At 39.9% G+C, this 19097-nt stretch overlaps 1 protein-coding gene across 3 annotated transcripts in view; it reads left to right on the forward strand.

Annotated features, from left to right (window-relative positions):
* The window catches only part of CC2D2A (coiled-coil and C2 domain containing 2A), a 136709-nt gene that overhangs the window by 59205 nt on the left and 58407 nt on the right, over window positions 1-19097 (forward strand). For all 3 annotated transcript variants that reach the window (XM_033213787.1, XM_033213789.1, XM_033213788.1), the window contains 6 exons: window positions 3139-3348; window positions 4306-4412; window positions 8365-8505; window positions 12062-12218; window positions 13042-13280; window positions 16248-16425. In XM_033213787.1, the coding sequence (XP_033069678.1) occupies window positions 3139-3348; window positions 4306-4412; window positions 8365-8505; window positions 12062-12218; window positions 13042-13280; window positions 16248-16425 (1032 nt within the window). The remainder of the gene's footprint in view (window positions 1-3138; window positions 3349-4305; window positions 4413-8364; window positions 8506-12061; window positions 12219-13041; window positions 13281-16247; window positions 16426-19097) is intronic.

Here is a 19097-nt window from a genome sequence, read left to right on the forward strand (position 1 = left end):
AGGCTTCCCAGGGAAGACCAGAATAATAATTCTAGAATCTACTGCAGGCTCTGAGGTGGACCCCGACTTTGTTGCTATTATTTTCTCAGGGCAAATGTAGAAACTTGCATTGTAAACTTACCAAGGATTATTAATTTTCTGTACATTTTTGTTGTTGTTGTTTTGAGACAGAGCCTCGCTCTGTTGCCCAGGCTGGAGCACAGTGGCGCAATCTCAGCTCACTGCAGCCTCTGCCTCCTGGGTTCAAGCAATTCTCTGCCTCAGTCTCCCGAGTAGCTGGGATTACAGGCATCTGCCACCACATCCAGCTAACTTCCGTATTTTTAGTAGAGACGGGGTTTCACCATCTTGGCCAGGCTGGTCTTGAACTCCTGACCTCGTGAACTACCGCCTTGGCCTCCCAAAGGGCTGAGATTACAGGCGTGAGCCACTGCACCTGGTCTTCTGTACAATTTTTAATTTTTTTTCTCCTTTGGTATGCATCTCTGCACATGCTGAGAACATCAATAGATAATCCATACTCGTCAACTCTTAGAGTTTCGGTTTTCAGTTGAAGACTAAAAAATCAAATGAATTTTAAAGTTAAAATATACTCTAAATATTATCCCTCCTTGGGAGTAATTGTTGCTACTGTGTTTATGATAGTTGTCAATAAATAAGAAAGGAAAACAGATGCAACAAAAAAAAAGGACAAGGAACTAGGTGTCTTTCTCCCTAATAGGAAGAGAGTTGGGGTCTTTTGATCTGGTTAGCCCAATGACTACTAAGTGTCCTGAAACACCATTATACTTGGTTGAGCTGAGCCTAAGGCCGAGACCACTAGCAGGTTTTGGAACTTAGGCTAATGCAGATTTGTGGCAGGAGGTGCAAAGTACAGGTGACTTAAGTTACATTACAAGTAAATAGAACCACTCTACCCATGTTACTTACTCATACCAAGAAGCGTATGAGAGCCACACCCTGAGTGATCTCATAACTCTGGAACCCCATAGGTAAGAGGCAAGGCAAGGCAAGAATGAGCAGCTGCAAAGCAATTAGAGAAGAATTTTCCATTATGTCTGTGGTTTGAAGTCTAGTTGTACACATATTTGTGAGGTGGAAATTTTTCATTAATCCAGGTAATCTGGATTATAAAAGAGTGGTCACATGGAGATTAAAAGCTTCTAATATTAATGCAGTTTATAATTGAATACTTTTACCTGAATGAAAGAGAAAAAAGAAAAAGTGGCCGTCCATTGTTGCACTCTGAAGTGTAGGTATATTAATGACCAGATCTGATCTCTTAAAGGCCACTCAGGGCTTTCATAAGATGCAAAAGACCAGTGGAAGCTGATCCGTGTCCCAGTGGTTTTTCCTCCTATAAATTCAAGTGAAGATTCTTGAAAGAAATTGTTGCTACTGCGTTCATAATAGTTCTCAATATATAAGAAAGGGAACAGATACAACAAAGAGACAAGGAACTAGAGGTCTTTCTCTCTAATAGTATGGGAGTTGTGGTCTTTTGAGCAGTCTAGCCCAGTGGCTGCAACGAGTCCTGGAAGATTTTTTACTTGGTTGGGCTAAGCAAAAAGCAGAGACCACCAGCAATTATTGTAATGTGGGCTAATACAGATTTGGGAAATACAGCATATTCCAGAAAGTACTGCAGTATAGTTAATTCATCCTGATTTGAGCCTAAAATATTGGTAAACACATTCCAGTTTTACAAGGGCCTTTTTAAAATAAAACAATTTGTTCAAATCTTATAAACATAAGATTTTAATGCTGGAATCCCCTCTTCTGGGCTGGGCTTCCCTACCTCCCTCTGCACATCCCAGACTTCATGCTTTTAGATCCTAGGGCTGTTTTCCCTTCTAAATTGATTGCTGCTTGAAGACAGGCTCTACCACACTGTACACATCCATTAATCTTTGTTGAGTAAATGAGATGATGCATGTGAAATGCCTGATATGATACCTAGTGATCTACAAAATGCTAATTTAATCTTTTTCCTTAGCCTCCTATTTCTACATATGAAAAATTAGAGGCCCAGAGATGCATAGTGACTTGCCCAAGGTCTCAGAGCAAGTTCAAGGTAGAGCCAGGCCTAGAATCCAAGTCTCATAGCCCAGATCTAGCATCTTAACATAATACCATGCAAAATAATTAAATGAAGAGTTGCTGAACATGTTACCCATAATTTAGGGAAGATAAAAGCTTCCATTCTGATCAGAATTTTTACAATTTTCCTTTAAGCTCATGATTTATAAATAATTTACTTATGCCACATTATCATTTAAAATGATAAATACATTATCATTTTCTAGATAAATAGCTCGTCTCTGCAAAAAGGAGGATCAAGTGATGTCTCAACCACCGTATCCTTACTGTAGTCAGTCTTTATAATAAGAAAAAAATAAAGCCACAAAATCCAAGATGTCTCCTCTCCACCCTTGAGCTCCCACCCACAGTAGCTGTAGTAATCAAAGTAAATATCTTGAAGATTTTATGGAAGAAAGCAAAGAGATGTATCTGATACATTATATAGCAAATGATCCAAGAAATTCCTGTTGGATACTTCTGTTTTGTTTTCTACATGCTTGGCTCAGCTACACAGCCCCCACTCTTATTTTGCAAACCAATATCTCTCCTCCCCATGAAGACTGAGTGGAGCATGATGCCAGTTAGGTAAATATCTCTTGCTGCTGTCTACAAAATGAAGCCTTCTCCACATGTTTTAAAATGTAAATACATGGGGTATGCCCGGGATCCAAATAATGATCGATTTGAACTAGAATCTATGCTCCTCCCGTTCAAATAATTTCAAGGTCACCAGCTACAAAACCCAAGATTCCAAGAAACAAGATAGTCCGCATGAAAAGGATTAGAACTACAACTTGGGTGAGTAATAAAACCTAAAAGACTTGAGAAAGCAAGATTGAAATGGTTTCTTTTCTAACTCCCAGTCTTTCATTTTGCTGTTCAACTATTCAAAAAAGAGCTGGCCTCTAAAACCTGAAAATAGGTAATCAAGCATTTTTCACCTGACTTGTCCAGGATAGAAGGTATTTTGCATCTGTTTTCCCATTGTGGATTAGAGAATCATTATCTAGTAAGTGCTTTAACTGTGTTCTGTCTACACTCTTCTCTCCTTGGCAGGCAGTAAAGTATGTTCACAGTAGTCAGCATATGATCAGATCTGGAGACTCTCCTGGAAATTTCCAACTGGACATTGATATTTCGGGGTTAATCTTCACTCATCATCCCTGTTTTAGCCGAGAGCATGTTTTGGCAGCCAAGCTGGCCCAGTTACATGACCAGTACCTTGCAAGACACCAGAGAAACAAGGCAAAATTTCTTACTGATAAGGTACATGTGATTTCTTCCATAATGATGGTCAATGGAGTTGGTTCTTCCAATGAGCCCAAACAATGAAAATTTCTAACAGCAAAATGTTCATGCCCCTCTTTCACATGTTTCCTCTGTCTAGGATGTGTGATGCATTATCCAGCTAGAGACAAAGGGAAAGACAGAGTTGGTATACATGTAATGTGTGCAAATTTATTGGCACACACTTGCCCTAAACAGAAGGCTTTCTGTAAACACTACAGCACCCACCAGAAGTGGGTGTTAGGTGGAAGATATGTGGTTATTACTTGCTTACGTGAGCTCAGAACTTGAAACCATTGGTGGCTTGAGAATATCTATTGTTAGAAACATTCTCATCTTTATATTTATTATTCTCATAGTATGGCACTTAAACACAAGTCAGTTGTTTCAACTGATGGTCAAAGGAATGGCTATGCATTTGGATTTATTCCCAGTGTGACACTATCCCATGGGATTTTTGTGGGTAATTTTGACTATAGGCAATTTTAGTCTCATGCCCTGACTTTAAAACCTTACTGCCCAAAGAAGAGATAACTTCACAATATCTCATTTTACGAGTCTGTAATTTTATAGTTTCTTTGTATCACAAGAATATCATCGTATGTCCTGGACCCAGGCAAACCCACTGCTAGCTTTGGAAGAAAACTTGGTTCTAAGATACACACATAAAAATAATATTTTCATGAGCAGCTTGATTATCTGGGCTATGGAACAAGGATGGACATACACTATTCTTTACTAATCCAGTTTCTTCAAGAACAGATGAAACAGTTCTCCATCATAATTCATTTATGTGAAAGTCTGGAGACAGCTGGATGCTTGAACATCCATTCACAGACTGCTGGCACCATTTTGCCCAGGATAAGTGGGTGGGTCCACTTGCACTGCAGTAGGGAATAGAGTGTAACTCAAAACTTGTATCCATATCTTTTTAAGCTCCAAGCTCTAAGAAATGCTGTTCAGACTGGTGTTGATCCAGAAAAACCCCATTCGTCCCTTGATACCATCCAAAAAACCATCAATGAGTATAAATCTGAAATTCGGTGAGTAAAGTTTGTTAAGTGTAACTACTTTTTTCCCCCTGTTAGATGTGCACTTGTTAGAGTTTATTTTTCCAGGTACTTTTTCTGAATGCAATGAATACATGTGAAATTATGCCAAATAAAAAAATGAAATACATCTATCATATTAACACAATATTTGAAGTCCAGTAATGTGACTGAGAATGAGGGAAATGGTCACTCTGCCCAGGTGTAAGGGAAAACTGCTACAGCTACCACTTTAGAGAGCAGCTTGGCCCTAACTCATAAAGTGTTGAAGAGGCTCATCAGTTTGGACCCAGCAATTCTGATTCAGATACAAGATGTTCTTTAAGGAGCTATGTGTGCATATGTACATGGGGACATGTGCAAAGATATGCACAGCATCATTCAAAAGTAAGACAGCCTGGGCATGGTGGCTCATGCCTGTAATCCCAGCACTTTGGGAGGCCAAGGTGAGAGGACAGTTTGAAGCCAGTAGTTTGAGACTAGCCTGTACAAAAAAATTTTAAATATTAGCTGAGTATAGTAGTATATGCATGTAGTCCCAACCACTCAAAGGCTGAGGAAGGAGGATCACTCGAGCCCAAGAGTTTGAGGCTGCAGTGAGCTAGGATGGCACCACTGCACTCCAGCCTGGGTGAAAGAGTGAGATCTTGACAAAAAAAAAAAAGGAAGCCACTAGAAATAACCCAGTAGCAGAGTAAACCCATCTTGGTATAGGCTTACAGTGAATTTCTGTACCACAGTTAAAATGACTGAATCAGATCTGCAGGTATCAACATGAATCATGCAGCTTGTTTCTTTATATACAATGCATCTTAGACATTTTCCTGCCACAGTGCATGTAGATTTACATCATGGTTTAAAGCCTGGCATTATGTAGATTTATTGTAGTTTGTATAATTCTCAACTGATATGTATTTGCATTTCTATTCTGTTTTTATTTAAATTCTACTGTAATTAAAATTCCTAAATATTATATTTGTATGAGTACTTCCACAGAACAAATCCTTAGAACAGGAAATAATAAATGAAGGCATTTCAATGTATACTTTTCTTTTTACAGTCTAGCTATGAGTTGGAAATTCTTCCAGCAAAGTAGAAATTAGTGAAGTTTGTAACCTATAATTGCAAAAGTATGGAGTATATTTTTAAATAAAAATTATTTTTTATATTAAAAGGAAAACATATTGCAATCTCCTTGTGAGAACAATTTTTGTTTTGGCATACATTAAGAAAAAAGTGACAAAAAGCTATTCTGAAAGCAAATGTGATTTTATATGGAACTGTATTTATTAGTCACTATTTGAAAAACACCAGAACTGTGTGTGAGATCTAGAGACAATACCCAGCAGAGTCATGGACAGCAGACCTGTTACAATAATTCTGTGCCCCTGAAGATGAAAGCCTTTGAGATTTAGCATTTCTGACCCAGTAAAAGAGATTTCCATCCTTTGCTGACTTTTCACTAGGTGGTAAAACAATTTCTAAGTAGATGATCTATTGCTGGATGTTTCTTCACATGGATCCATTTCCTCAAGCCCCCTGGGATCTGATCAGCCACCCCCAAGAACTCCCCACCTCAAGCATTTGCTGAGCCCTCCACTGGTTGCAGTTAACCCGGGCCAGCACCATAAAGCATTTTCCATTTTATTTTCCATAGCGGCATCATGACTACATTCCTTGTCCTCCGAACGGGAACCGGGATATAGAAGGAAGAAAATGTGAATGGTCATGCAACATAGGAACATTTTACTTAACCTCTCTGTAGGGTCTTTGCCCTCAGATGTGCTCAGTCTTGAACACATAAAAATTCTATGACCCCAAGTCCCCATCCAGCTACCATTTTATCTCTATATTTCCTTTCACGGCCAAACACCAGGTAAACATTTGCTATTCATACTATCTCCACTCTCTCCCATTTCCAACCTATCCTGTCTCATTCCTGTGCCCACCTTTCCTCTGAAGCAAATCTTGCCACAGCCCCTGGGGACCTCCACCTAGGAAAGTGGAATGGAACGTCTCGGCCTGCTCAGTGCTTGAACGCAGACACCATCCCCACACATTGCCTGTCAGGACATCCTGCATCTCCATACACCACCCTCTCCTGGGTGTCCTCATCCCTCTCCAGCCATTTGTCCTTCTCATCATTCTTTGACCATCATTCTCCTCTGTCCAGCTTATACATGTTCTGAGTCTCAGGTGTTAATGTTGTTTTCTTTTTAACCTTGTTTAAAATTGCATTTTCTTCTGAAATGAATCCACTTTTTGGCTTTAAACATCATCCAGATGCCAGTGGCTCCCAAAGTTTCATCTCTGAGCAGGAGTCCACTGCACGGTCTAAACTCCATCTACATCAGGTTTCAGAAAACTGTTGCCGACTCCCTAATCAAAATTGCCTTTCCCTCTTCCTCCCCAGCTCTGGTCACAAATTTTAATTAAATATTATTTTGTAATTTTCTGCTTCTTTAGTTCGTTGCAAATTTTTCTTGCTAAGAGCTCTTTTTAGCATTTCTGGGAAACTATTATTTTTAGGTACTAAAAAAGAAAGTAGAAAATATATCAGAAAGCCTGAAGGTGTCATGTAACTAGTAAAATAATTTTATATTGTGGTTTTTAAAACTGAAGCAGGGGTGATAACAGCTAAAGGCATAGGAGACGAACTGATCACCTGATGGTGACAGATAACATTTGTGGGCCTCTTGCTTGGTACCGGGCAAGGTTCTAAGCAATTATGCGGATTATCTCATTAACTCCTCCCAACAACCCAGTGCGGTCAACTCCTACCATACCCATTTTACAGATGTGAGCCAGCAAAGGGAAATAGCTTATCCAATCCAGCTAGTAAATAGTAGAGCTGAGATTCAAACCTGGGTAGTCTGGTTGCAACAACTGCACCCTTAGCCACAATGTTTTACTGCTCCTCAAAGAGAATGTTTCTTATTCTAGTTTGTTGCTTTTTTGCTTTTCTAAGGGCTTCCCAGAGTCCCAGATCTTGACTACCTAACTACTATCATTTTCTGCCATCTTCCTTTTCTACAGCTACCAGTTGATCTTAGAAACCTAGACCCCCTTATTTCTCTGTACCACTAAGTCATCACACGTACAATCTCCAGACTTAGGCCTGCCTTCTGGAGGTCATGAGGTGCTAATTTGTGAAATGCTACATGCTTGGTTTCTCATGATACTTTCTTAGACAAACCTCACACTGATATCATTTACGTATGTGTCCGTCCCCTGAGCTAAACTATAAACTCCCTGAGGACAGAGACATCTTCTGTCTCTTAGACACTTCTAAATTCCCTGGAATGACTCATGGCACTTGTTCAAAAATTTAACAATTATCTCATTATGCAGTAAAATGCATTTGGGATCTAAATATGGCTATCATTTATAAAGAGAACTTAAAGTAAGGTATTAAATAAAATAAAGAGGAAAGAATTTTCAAATAATGTCTCTTCAGATCAAACCAAAAATATTGACAATCTAGTGAATATTGAAAGTCTCCAAGGCATGCAATAACAATACTTCATCTCCTCAGTGTGGAACTTGTGATTTGTGTTAACACAGAAAGACTTTAAATGTATTTGTTGCTAACTAGGACAGCAGTGTACTTTGCTATGTTTACAATAATTTAGTCCATGAGAACTGCCTTTATTTTCTTACCTTCAAAGGTGACTATTTGTTGAAGGATGCATAGTTTTAATATGAATTTTTTCAGTACTTAATTAAAGTCAGATCTGCCTAAAGAGAACAAAATCAAGTAAACCTCTCAAAACAGGTTGACATCCTATTGTCTTTACATTTGCATTTGTATTTAGTTTTCTGTACTTATTTCAAAATATGGTAGCTATCAGATTGCATATACAATCACTGTAGCATTATTAATTTCTTTTGTAAACAAACACACCTAACTTTTTAATATATACTCATGTGTTATTATATGTTGCAGACAAACGAGAAAATTCCGTGATGCTGAACAAGAAAAAGATCGAACATTGCTTAAGACCATCATAAAAGTTTGGAAAGAGATGAAATCCCTTCGAGAGTTCCAGAGATTTACAAATACTCCCTTGAAACTTGTTTTGAGAAAGTAGGCTTTTTTGAAAAATTATTTTATTGGGATATATCACACATCAAGAAAAACATATAAAACTTGGATACAGTTTTAAAAGTCATTACAGATAAATATGCATATAACCACTTCCCAGGTTAAGAAATAGAACATTTCGTACCTGAGCAGCCCCTCCCATATAGCATCCTCCTCAATCCCCAAAATAACAACTACCTGGACTTTTGTGATCATTGTTTTCTTGTCTTTATAGTTTTGCCAACTATGTGCAATCCCTAAGAATATACAGTTTAATATTGCCTGTATTTGACTTCTACATACCTGAAAGTATGTTGTGTGTATTCTTTAGTGAATACATACATGTTTCTTTTCTTCAGTACTGTGTTTGTGAGATTCATCTACTTGACAGCACATGGCTGTAGTTAGATTTCTTTGCTTTATAATACTTCATTATACAAATATAGCCAAACTTGTCCATTTCCGTTGATGGGCATTTGAGTTTATTCCATTTTTCAACTGTTACAGAGACCACTTCTGTAGGCATTTTTGTACTTGTCTTTTAGGGTACCTGTGCCCAAGATTTCATTTCAACTTTACATTGCTGACTCCAAACATATTCCAGAAGTTGTGCTGATTCATGCCTTCACAGGGGTTCTCGTAGGTCCATATCACCCGTATCATGCTGATTACTTGGTGGTGTTAACTAACATTTTGCCGACCTGCTGACATGTTTTCATTTATATTTTCCTGATTACTCATGAAGGTGAGCATTTTTTTGTACATGCACTGACTATCTGGATTTCCACTTTTGTGAGGTGTCTGTTCAAGGCTTTGGTCACTTTTTGGACTGGATTATTTATCTTGTTATCTTTTTTGGTAATTTGGAGGCATTCCACATATAACATGGGAATTTGTTAGTAGTGTGTATTGCCGATATCTTCTCCTACTCGTTAGTTGTCTTTTTACTCTCTTTTTGTTGCTTTTTGATGGATAGAAATTCTTAACTTTAAAAAGATAAAATACATTCGTTTTTTCTTTTACTGTTGGTGCTTTTTGTGTGCTTCTTAAGAAATTCTTCCCCTGAGTCATGTAGATATTCTATGATATTGTCTCCTATAACCTTTATAGTTTTAGCTTTCACATTTCATCTTCAATTCATTTGGAATTGACCTTCATTTGTGGTGTGGAGAAAGTAAGCTTTGATAATATTTCTGCTACCTAATTCACTAGACTTTTATATATGCTTAAGAGTACAGTTTATCACAACACAACCATGTTCTATGTGTTAATGCAAGAGCATCTATGCTGCTGGTGTTGGTCCCTTTCTGATTGTTTCACCTGGATAAGTGTTGTGCCTATATACTGACACAAATAGTAACAAATTTGGGCAGTTATCTGACATATTGCTTTGAAAACAGCCATAGTACAGCCAAAGATAGCTGCAAATTGTGATTTTTCTTTGGCTGTAATTACAAAATCGAGAAAAAAAAAGGTAGTTTTCAGGACAAGTATAAGACTGTGTGATCTTTGAGACTAGAGACCCTGTTGTCATTGTATATCTGGTTTCTGCCAGAGCACCTGCCGCTTAGTATCTGCTCAGTTAATGTTGGTTAACAATAGTAACAAATTTAGGCAGTTATCTGACATATTGCTTTGAAAACAGCCATATTTCAGCCAAAGACAGCTGCAAATTGTGATTTTTCTTTAGCTGTAATTATAAAATTGAAAAAAGAAGTTAGTTTTCAGGACAAGTGTTTAAGACTGTGTGATCTTTGAGAGCAGGGGCCCTATTGGTATTGTATATCTGGTCCCTACCAGAGTACCTGCCACTTAGTATCTGCTCAGTTAATATTGGTTGACAAATTCAAATATGCTACCTCACAAAATAATGGCTGTCTCCTAGAAATTGCAGGGTTTGTGCTTTCGAATTCTATCTCCTAGGCTGAGCCTCCCACAGAAGCAGTACAGAAATCCTTGCCAGATTATTTTCTCTCTCCCTCCCTCCCATCATCCCTGCTGCTAACTCTCCCTCCATCCCTCCCCTCCTTCTTTTTGAGTTTATAGGGTAAACTAAATTACAGGCATTTTACCCATGAGGTCATAACACTCCTTCCCCTGATAAGTAGCTATCTTCCAAAACCCTTTTCTCACATTCTTGATTCATCTAGCCACCTTATGAGAAAGCATAGTTTTTCCGCCCCCCCGCCACACACAGAATATTCAAGTTTATTCATGCTTTTGAATAGTAATGAGAAAAGTGAACGGTTTTCTGTATATCAGAGATGGGACATAATTTTGAGGCCAAATTCCCCCTGATGTTTATAAATTTTGGGTACCACTGTACATCCAAAGTTATTTATTTGGTAGTCATCCTAGAGAGCTGTAAGAGCTTGTGCTTGGGGGACTGTAAACTGCTTAAACTCCAGGAAACATGTGTCCACCAGCAAATATTTGTCAGCTCTATGCACTTGTCTAGGTTTTTGTAAAATGGATTACGAAGCTTAACTGCTTTGGGGAAAATAGTGCAGTCAGTATTCGGCACCATCTCCAAAGTGCTGGGTGGGATGGATGCAGTCACCGCACATTTGCCGCCGCCCACCAGGAGAGCCATGCTGTTCATCAACATGTTAAGGGCTCTGAAAAGATGACCAGCAAGGAACCTTTCACACTTATTTAATCCAGCATTGATATGGACACAATATCTTTTCCTGATGGGACATCTCACAGAACTAATGTCCTACAGAACACACTGTGGAAAACAGTGGTTTGAACGGGGCTGATCTCCTGGTGGAGTGTAAGCAAAATCATCATAGAAAAACCCAAATCCTCCATCTAAAGTCAAAATAGTGGTTTCACCATCGTTCTCAGCAAACTGTCACAAGGACAGAAAACCAAACACGTTCTCACTCATAGGTGGGAACTGAACAATGAGAACACTTGGACACAGGGCGCGGAACATCACACACCGGGGCCTGTCGGCAGGTGAGGGGCTGAGGGAGGGATAGCATTAAGAGAAATACCTAATGTAAATGACGAGTTGATGGGTGCAGCAAACCAGCATGGCACATGTATACCTATGTATCAAACCTGCACGTTGTGCACATGAACCCTAGAACTTAAAGTATAATTTTAAAAAATTAAAATTTTTAAAAAGTGGTTTCAGGGACTCAGTAGCAACAAAATGAAGCAGTTCCTCAGAGACTTGAAGAAGTAATAAAATAACTAATGAAATTTCCACCACTATCAGTTGAGAACTTACAGGCCCCGTGTCAGCACCCCACACAGATCATTTAATGCAGAGAGGCATGGCTGCTTAGTGTTCAGTGGGTTGGGCTCATATTCAGCCCTTCCACTCACCAGCTGTGTGTTCTTGGGTAACTTACTTAACTTCTATGAGCCTCTGTCACCTCATGTATAAGAGGCGGATAATAACATCTGCCTCACAGGATTGTGAGTTTATATGTGTGATATTTTTAGAAGAGGAACTGGCACATGGCAAGTCCAATATAAGTATTTGCTGTTATTATTGCTCTCTTAATTTCCAGAAATAACCAAGGGACTACAAATTATTTTAAAGGGAAAAAGTTGACCAGAAAGCAGATGAAGAAGCATATGAAGCAGAAATTCAAGCTGAAATAAGTGAACTGTTAGAAGAGCATACGGAGGAGTACGCACAGAAGATGGAAGAGTACAGAACGTCGTTACACCAGTGGAAGGCCTGGAGGAAAGCGCAAGTGTGTAAACAAACACTCAGCCTGGAATAGGGCTGGCCAGGAAGGGTCTGGGAGGACAGCCTCCAGCACAGGAGTGGGGAAACCAGACTGGCAGACTAGGGTATCCTGTGGCTCCCTCTGTCTCTTCCCCTGTCCCCTGGCTAAGGGATAAAAGGATGAATGAATTGACTGGCTAATGCATTCGCTTAAAAAGCCACCCAGCTGATTGATACCAGAGCCAGCTTTGTCCATAGAGAATGCTATGGTAGCACTCTGTGACTATTTAAGTAATAATGTAGAAATCACTAATGCTTGTGTCCAGCACTGTGCTGAGTATCTTACATGCATTATTCCATTAAATGTAGGGATTGATGCTTTGGAGTTTCCTTCAGAAAATTATATAACTTTATGGACATGACCCTACAAAACTGAGTCCAAGGGCAACAAATAATAGATCAGGTGGACCTGTAATGCTCATTGTGCTTACACGCCTTATTTTAATATTTCAAGATGTGTCCTTAGCCTTGAAAACCAAAATTAATGATCACATGAATACTTACCATTTTTTAAGCTCTTTCTAGGGACTAGGCTATATGATAAATGCTTTTTAGGCATTTCAACAGTCTCATTTCAACAGCCCTGGGAGATATTTCCTGGGCTCCATTCTATAGATGAAAAAACTGAGGCACAGAGAGGTCAGGTGGCTTAGTGACCTGCCTGATTACACACATCTGATTGAAATGGGGCTGGGGTTTGCATCCAGGTCCATCTGGCTCTGAAGACTGTACTCTTAAATGAAATTCCAAAATTCCCGTTTGATGTCATGTTGCCTCCAACCCAACAGAGGGCCAAGAAGAAGAAAAGAAAACAAGCAGCAGAAGATCATCCTGATGATGAGACTGAGGAGCCGCATCCTGAGGAGGACTTTGTGAAGCCCACCCCTCCGGAGCCCACTGATCGGGCAGTGATAGAGCAGGAGGTGAGGGAGAGAGCAGCCCAGAGCAGGAGGAGGCCTTGGGAGCCCACGCTGGTTCCAGAGCTAAGCCTGGCGGGAAGTGTAACACCCAATGATCAGTGCCCCAGGTGAGTGGATGCTCTGACCATAAATGAGGCTGACATCTGATACACATGTTCACGTGGGCACATGCACACTGTGGGGAGTGTACACTTACTGACCTACTTTAGCATCAGGAGAATCATCAACTCTGAATGAATATTAGGTTGAACCACATGAAATTGCTGGCATTTGCCCACTTTAGGTGATTTCATTGATTCACCTACCTCATGCATCTGCACTGGCCACTCAGGAGCACACTGGAAAGCTCCCTGTAGGAGAAGCATCCCAGTTGCAAATCTCTGCCTGCTCTTCACAGTGGCTGGCTGTGTGGCTTCTGATTTGAGTCCCTTATCTGTAACCTCAATGAGTCTTTGGTCCACTGGTAGCATGTCCCACCTTTCTGGCAGAGGCATGGATGCATCTCCTTGCCCGTTCCTTGATTTCAGCTGCTCCAGGGATCAGCTTGTCTCCTTGAAGACCCCCCAAAACATTGTAGGTGTGCCCTATAGCTTGTGTTTAAGTCAGACCATCTGAAGCATACCCTCCAGATTTGATAAAAATACATGTCTAGTCATTCTTACTTGAGAAACATCACTTGATTTATATACATTTGTACATATAATAAATCCATAAACATACATTTATAAGTTTATCTTCTTTTTTAAAATTATAACATAATAAAAATATTTTTATATTTCCTATTTATTCTTTCCTTCGCTGTATAGCCATGGTTCTCAAAGTATAGCCCTGGAATCAGCAGCATCAGCATCACTGAGGACTTGTTAGAAACACAAACTCAGGCCAGGCATGGTGGTTCATGCCTATAACTTCAGCACTTTGAGAGGCCAAGGTGGGAGGATCGCTTGAGACCAGGAGTTGGAGACCAGCCTGGGGAACAAAATGAGACCTTGCCTCTATTGAATAAATAAATAAATACCCCAAACATTTTTAATACCTCACGTTGAAATAAATGTGTTTAAGAAAGATTAATAAAAACTAGCCAGACAATTATTTAAAGGCAACAAACTAAACAGAAATTTTAAAAATAATTTTAAAAAAGAAAGAAATGCAAACTCGCAAGTTCTACCTGAGATTTATTGAACCTGAAACCCTGAGGTGGGCCCCAGAAAACTGTTCTCACAAGGTCTCCAAGTGATTCTGATGCATGTTATGGTATATCATCATTAATTAAAGGGAGTCCATTAAAATCATCAATACCACAAAATCCCAGACTTAATTCTCTAGTAAACAGAAGATCTATTGTGAAGACAGGGACTATTGTACACTGGAATCTTCAATCTCCCAACATGAAAAATGAGAATTGAAATGAAGTCAGTCAGCCTCTGAGTTCATTAAAATGTGGGAGTTAATTAGGATGTCATTATAAGACTTCTCACAGTCTTGGTTTCAAACTTCTGCTAATGTTCTAATGTTTATTTTTAAATTATAGCTTTTTGTGCATTTTCATGTGTTCTCTCAACTTCACATATTAAGACGTTATACATAAACTATTCCCCTGCACTAAGTAAGCTGTTTTCAAGGCACAAGTACCATACCCTATAATTTTGACATGAACATTCAAAATATGTGATGACAGAGCATGCTTTCTAAAAGGAAAATTTGGGCTTGATTTGGTAATCTTTTATGAGTGGAGTATAAGTCTAGGGTGTCTTGGATACTTCTTGCAAATTTGCTGTGACGTATCCTTTATTAAAAAAATGCTGGAGTAATTTGAGCTATTTCATCTAGAATAAGTCTAAATTATAGACATGTAAAAAGTTAAAACTACCACCCCCTTTAATGAGTAGAGAATTTCTGTTTGGAATGATGAAAAAGTTCTGAAGATGGATAGTGGTGATGGTTACACAACATAGTGATTGTACATAATGCCACTGAAACATACACTTAAAAACGGTTGAGGTGATAAACATTATGTTATGTTATATATATTTACCACAATGGAACAATTTTTAGTAAACTACCACCCCCCAAAAAAACCTGAGCTTGTTTCAAATTTTGATGTCCTAACCTTTTGCTTTCCTTAATTAGCTCGAATTGCTATTTACTTAACAAATAACTGGCATTTTTTGGTGGACGTCTGTACATGTATGTACAATAAAATTAAAGACCAATGTGAGGTTGGTTTTTTTTTTTTTTTTGAGACGGAGTCTTGCTCTGTCATCCAGGCTGGAGTGTAGTGGCGCGACCTCAGCTCACTGCAAGCTCCGCCTCCCATGTTCACGCCATTATCCTGCCTCAGCCTCCCAAGTAGCTGGGACTACAAGCGCCCGCCACCACACCTGGCTAATTTTTTGTATTTTTAGTAGAGACAGGGTTTCACCATGTTGGCCAGGATGGTCTCTATCTCCTGACCCTGTGGCCCGCCTGCCACGGCCTCCCAAAGTGCTGGGATTACAGGCGTGAGCCACCGCGCCCAGCAGGTTGTTTTTTTTTTTAACTTTCTGAGTCAGATTATCTTTAAAAATAAGGAACATGTATTAATACTCTGCATCCATTGAACATTCACTTACTGTCTGAAAACGCTGAGAAAAACTTGGTATCTTGGAAAAGTGAACTTGATCTAACTGCTACAATATGCTGCTGTATTTTTAGAATAAAACTTCTCACCCAAATATAAATCGTTATTATCCCCTATGTCTTAAATTTATTCCAGTTAACAAGGAATATGTGAACTTAAAACTTTGGGACACAAATGTAAAGCTTGCTTCAAAAACCTGAGGAGACTGTAGTACAACGATGAATGGACTCTAGTTCTTAAATCCTCTGTGCCCTTTTCAGTGTCTGTTAATGGTTTCTCCATAAATTCCATGTTACTTTGCAAGACCTGTGGCTCCTCTGGTTAAATGAGGGCTGACATGACTGGGAGAGTTGCCTGCAGTGTGCCTTGTTCTGTTCAGTTCTTATTTATCATATATTTTGGTGATCTTAGTAAATGATTACTAACTCCAACTGTGAATGGTCTCCTTTTGCAGAGCGGAGGTCTCGAGAAGGGAGGATGTAAAGAAGCGCTCAGTGTACTTAAAAGTGCTCTTCAACAACAAGGAGGTGTCCAGGACAGTCAGTCGGCCACTAGGAGCAGACTTCCGAGTTCACTTTGGGCAGATTTTCAATTTGCAAATAGTCAACTGGCCGCAGAGTTTAACACTTCAGGTACACATTTTAATTATAGTCACTGGCCAGGCACTGTGGCTCATGCCTGTACTTTGGGAGGCCAAGGTGGGCAGATCACTTGAGGCCAGGAGTTCGAGACCAGCCTGGCCAACATGGCAAAAACCACATCTGTACTGTAAATACAAAAAAAAAGTTAGCCAAGCGTGGCGGCGGGCGCCTGTAATCCCAGCTACTCGGGAGGCTGAAGCAGGAGAATCTCTTGAACCCAGGAGGTGGAGGTTGTATTGAGCTGAGATCACGCCACTGCACTCTAGCCTGGGCGACAGAGTGTGACTCTGTTTCAAAACAATAGTAATAATAATTAATATTATTATAGTTACTGCCCCAATAATTTTTTGTTCATTACAGGTGTGAGATGATTTTAAATCATCCATGGGTTATACATACGTCTTGATAGAGTCTCAAGCCTCTTCCTTGGCACATCTGTTCTTAAAGTCTTAGAAGAAAGAGAGCTGTTCCCCAACTCACCTACTGAAAATGCTGGCAGAATAACTCTGGCCACAGTGCTCTGGAGTGTCTGCCTTGAGATGGGAGAGGGGTGCTGAAGGGGGTGGGGCACAGGGAGATCTCCAGCTCATTCACTGAAGACATATTTCAATATCACCCTCTACAGTGACTCTAGCGTCATATAACAGAGAAATCAATTACGCCACAATCATGGGAGGTTATAATGTCGGAAAGATACAGGTGCTAGAATTCCCCCCCAAATTAATAAATCTTCCCACTAGCCTAAATCCCACCATTAGCAACATATTTATTTGAGTCTATTTTAGTTTCCTGGGGAAACTAAACTATAACAAGGAACCACTAACTTGGTGGCTTCAAAACAACAGAAATGTGTTTGTTCCCAGTTCTGGAGGCCTAAAGTCTGAAATCAAGGTGTCAGTAGGGCCATATTCCCTCCAAAAGCTCTAGAGGAGTATCTTTCCCTGCTTCTTCCAGCTCCTCCTGGCACTTAGAGTTCCTTGGTTTGTGTTAGCATAACTCCAATCTCTGCTTCCATCTTCACATAGCCTTCTCTGTGTCTCTCTCTGTGGGTCCTCTTTTGTCGCTCATAAGAACACTCTTATTGGATTTAGGGCCCACCCTAATCTAATATGATCTTATCTTCATCCTTAACTAATGACATCTGCAAAGACTCCATTTTCAAATTAGGTTCACATTCTGAGTTTCTGGGTGGACATCAATATGTGGAGGATGCTATTTAACCCATTATAGTGTCTTCAGTCTTGCTTGTTCTTTCGGTGACTCTTCTCCCACAATGCTAACGGGTATCTCTTATAATCCTAACAGGCTTGTTAACAAGGATTGCAACTTTGTGGCATGCATGCCCTTGTTTCCCCACCACCACCCAGGCAGAAATCACAGATCCTCATCCTTCACTCAGGCAGAAATGTCTCACTCCCCTCCACCACCCTTGCCAGAAAGCAATAATTGATGGTGCTATTTTTGTTGTGTTTTCCCACTGAGCCTGAATATAATTTTAGAACTCTTCTCAATACAGTACTTCAGGCAGCCACTACCTATTCCTAGTGAGTATAACTGACAAAGTCTGCAGGTACCATCACGGCTGTATAATTAATAAAATATTTACATACTTCTATACTGACTGATAAATAGCTGCTGCCCTGACCTTCCCAGATGCCATCCTGGCCACATAAGCCCCACTTCAAAGATCCCCTGGCCCTTCCCACAGTTGACCAATTAAAGGGGGTGGCTGACTAAGGCCAGTGCCTCCAGGGTCCTGTTCCCAAGCTGTGGTGGGCCGCTATTCTAATGAACCCAGGAGGTGGGTTCAATACTGTGTATAGTTCAGTATTTTGAATATCAAGCCCTGCCTAGACCTCAGTAGTTAAAAACCTTCTATGATCTGTAGAGGACATTCGCAACAGCTGGGATGTGTTCTTTTGACAGTGGGAAGGAAGCACAGAACTGCATGGAAAGAGAGGAGGTGGTGCCAAGAAATGGGAGGCAGAACCTGAAAGGGCTGGCACTGGACACCCAAGGTCAACCGCCTTGGCTTAGAATTTCTCCAGAGCCTGTGGCAGTTTTGTCCTGTACCTTTTAATCTGTGATCTGGGGGTGGGTGAGGGCAGGGTGGTCCTCATTTACAAAGCGCCAAGCATCAAGACTCAAGCAAAATTCCTTTGCTGTATTGATAACAGGATTGATATCTGCACAGCTGAAATTTTTTTCTTGAAATTTTAGAACTTTAGAATTTGGTTTAGTCTTATCACTCATATAACTCTTTAAAATGCCATCTAATTATTTTTTAATGTCTGTGTATTCTAAAACTTGAAAAAAAAACAAAATTTTTGACTGCTAACTTAAACATAATATGGGTGAGAGGAGAAAGCAAGTATAAAATGGTTTTAGAAAGGGGACTGGAGTTGGAGGTTTGGTGAAAACCTAAGATTTTCTTAAGCCTGGAAATTCCCTTTCTGAATATCAAACGGGGGAAAATAATTTCTATTAATGTTTACTTCTTCCTTGACGTATAACTCTGAATGAACACAGAGAATGAAATGAGGTGATTTTGTCTGAATGTAAAAGTAGAGAGTTGCCCAACTCTGTACTGGAGAGCTGGGGCAGCCTTCAGATACGTGGTCGCTGGACAGAGCCCCTGTGAGGTCCCTGCCCTCCCTGTGGGG

The sequence above is a fragment of the Trachypithecus francoisi genome, unplaced genomic scaffold, assembly GCF_009764315.1.
Source record: "Trachypithecus francoisi isolate TF-2019V2 unplaced genomic scaffold, Tfra_2.0 Lachesis_group1, whole genome shotgun sequence".
NCBI classification, from domain to species: Eukaryota; Metazoa; Chordata; class Mammalia; order Primates; family Cercopithecidae; genus Trachypithecus; species Trachypithecus francoisi.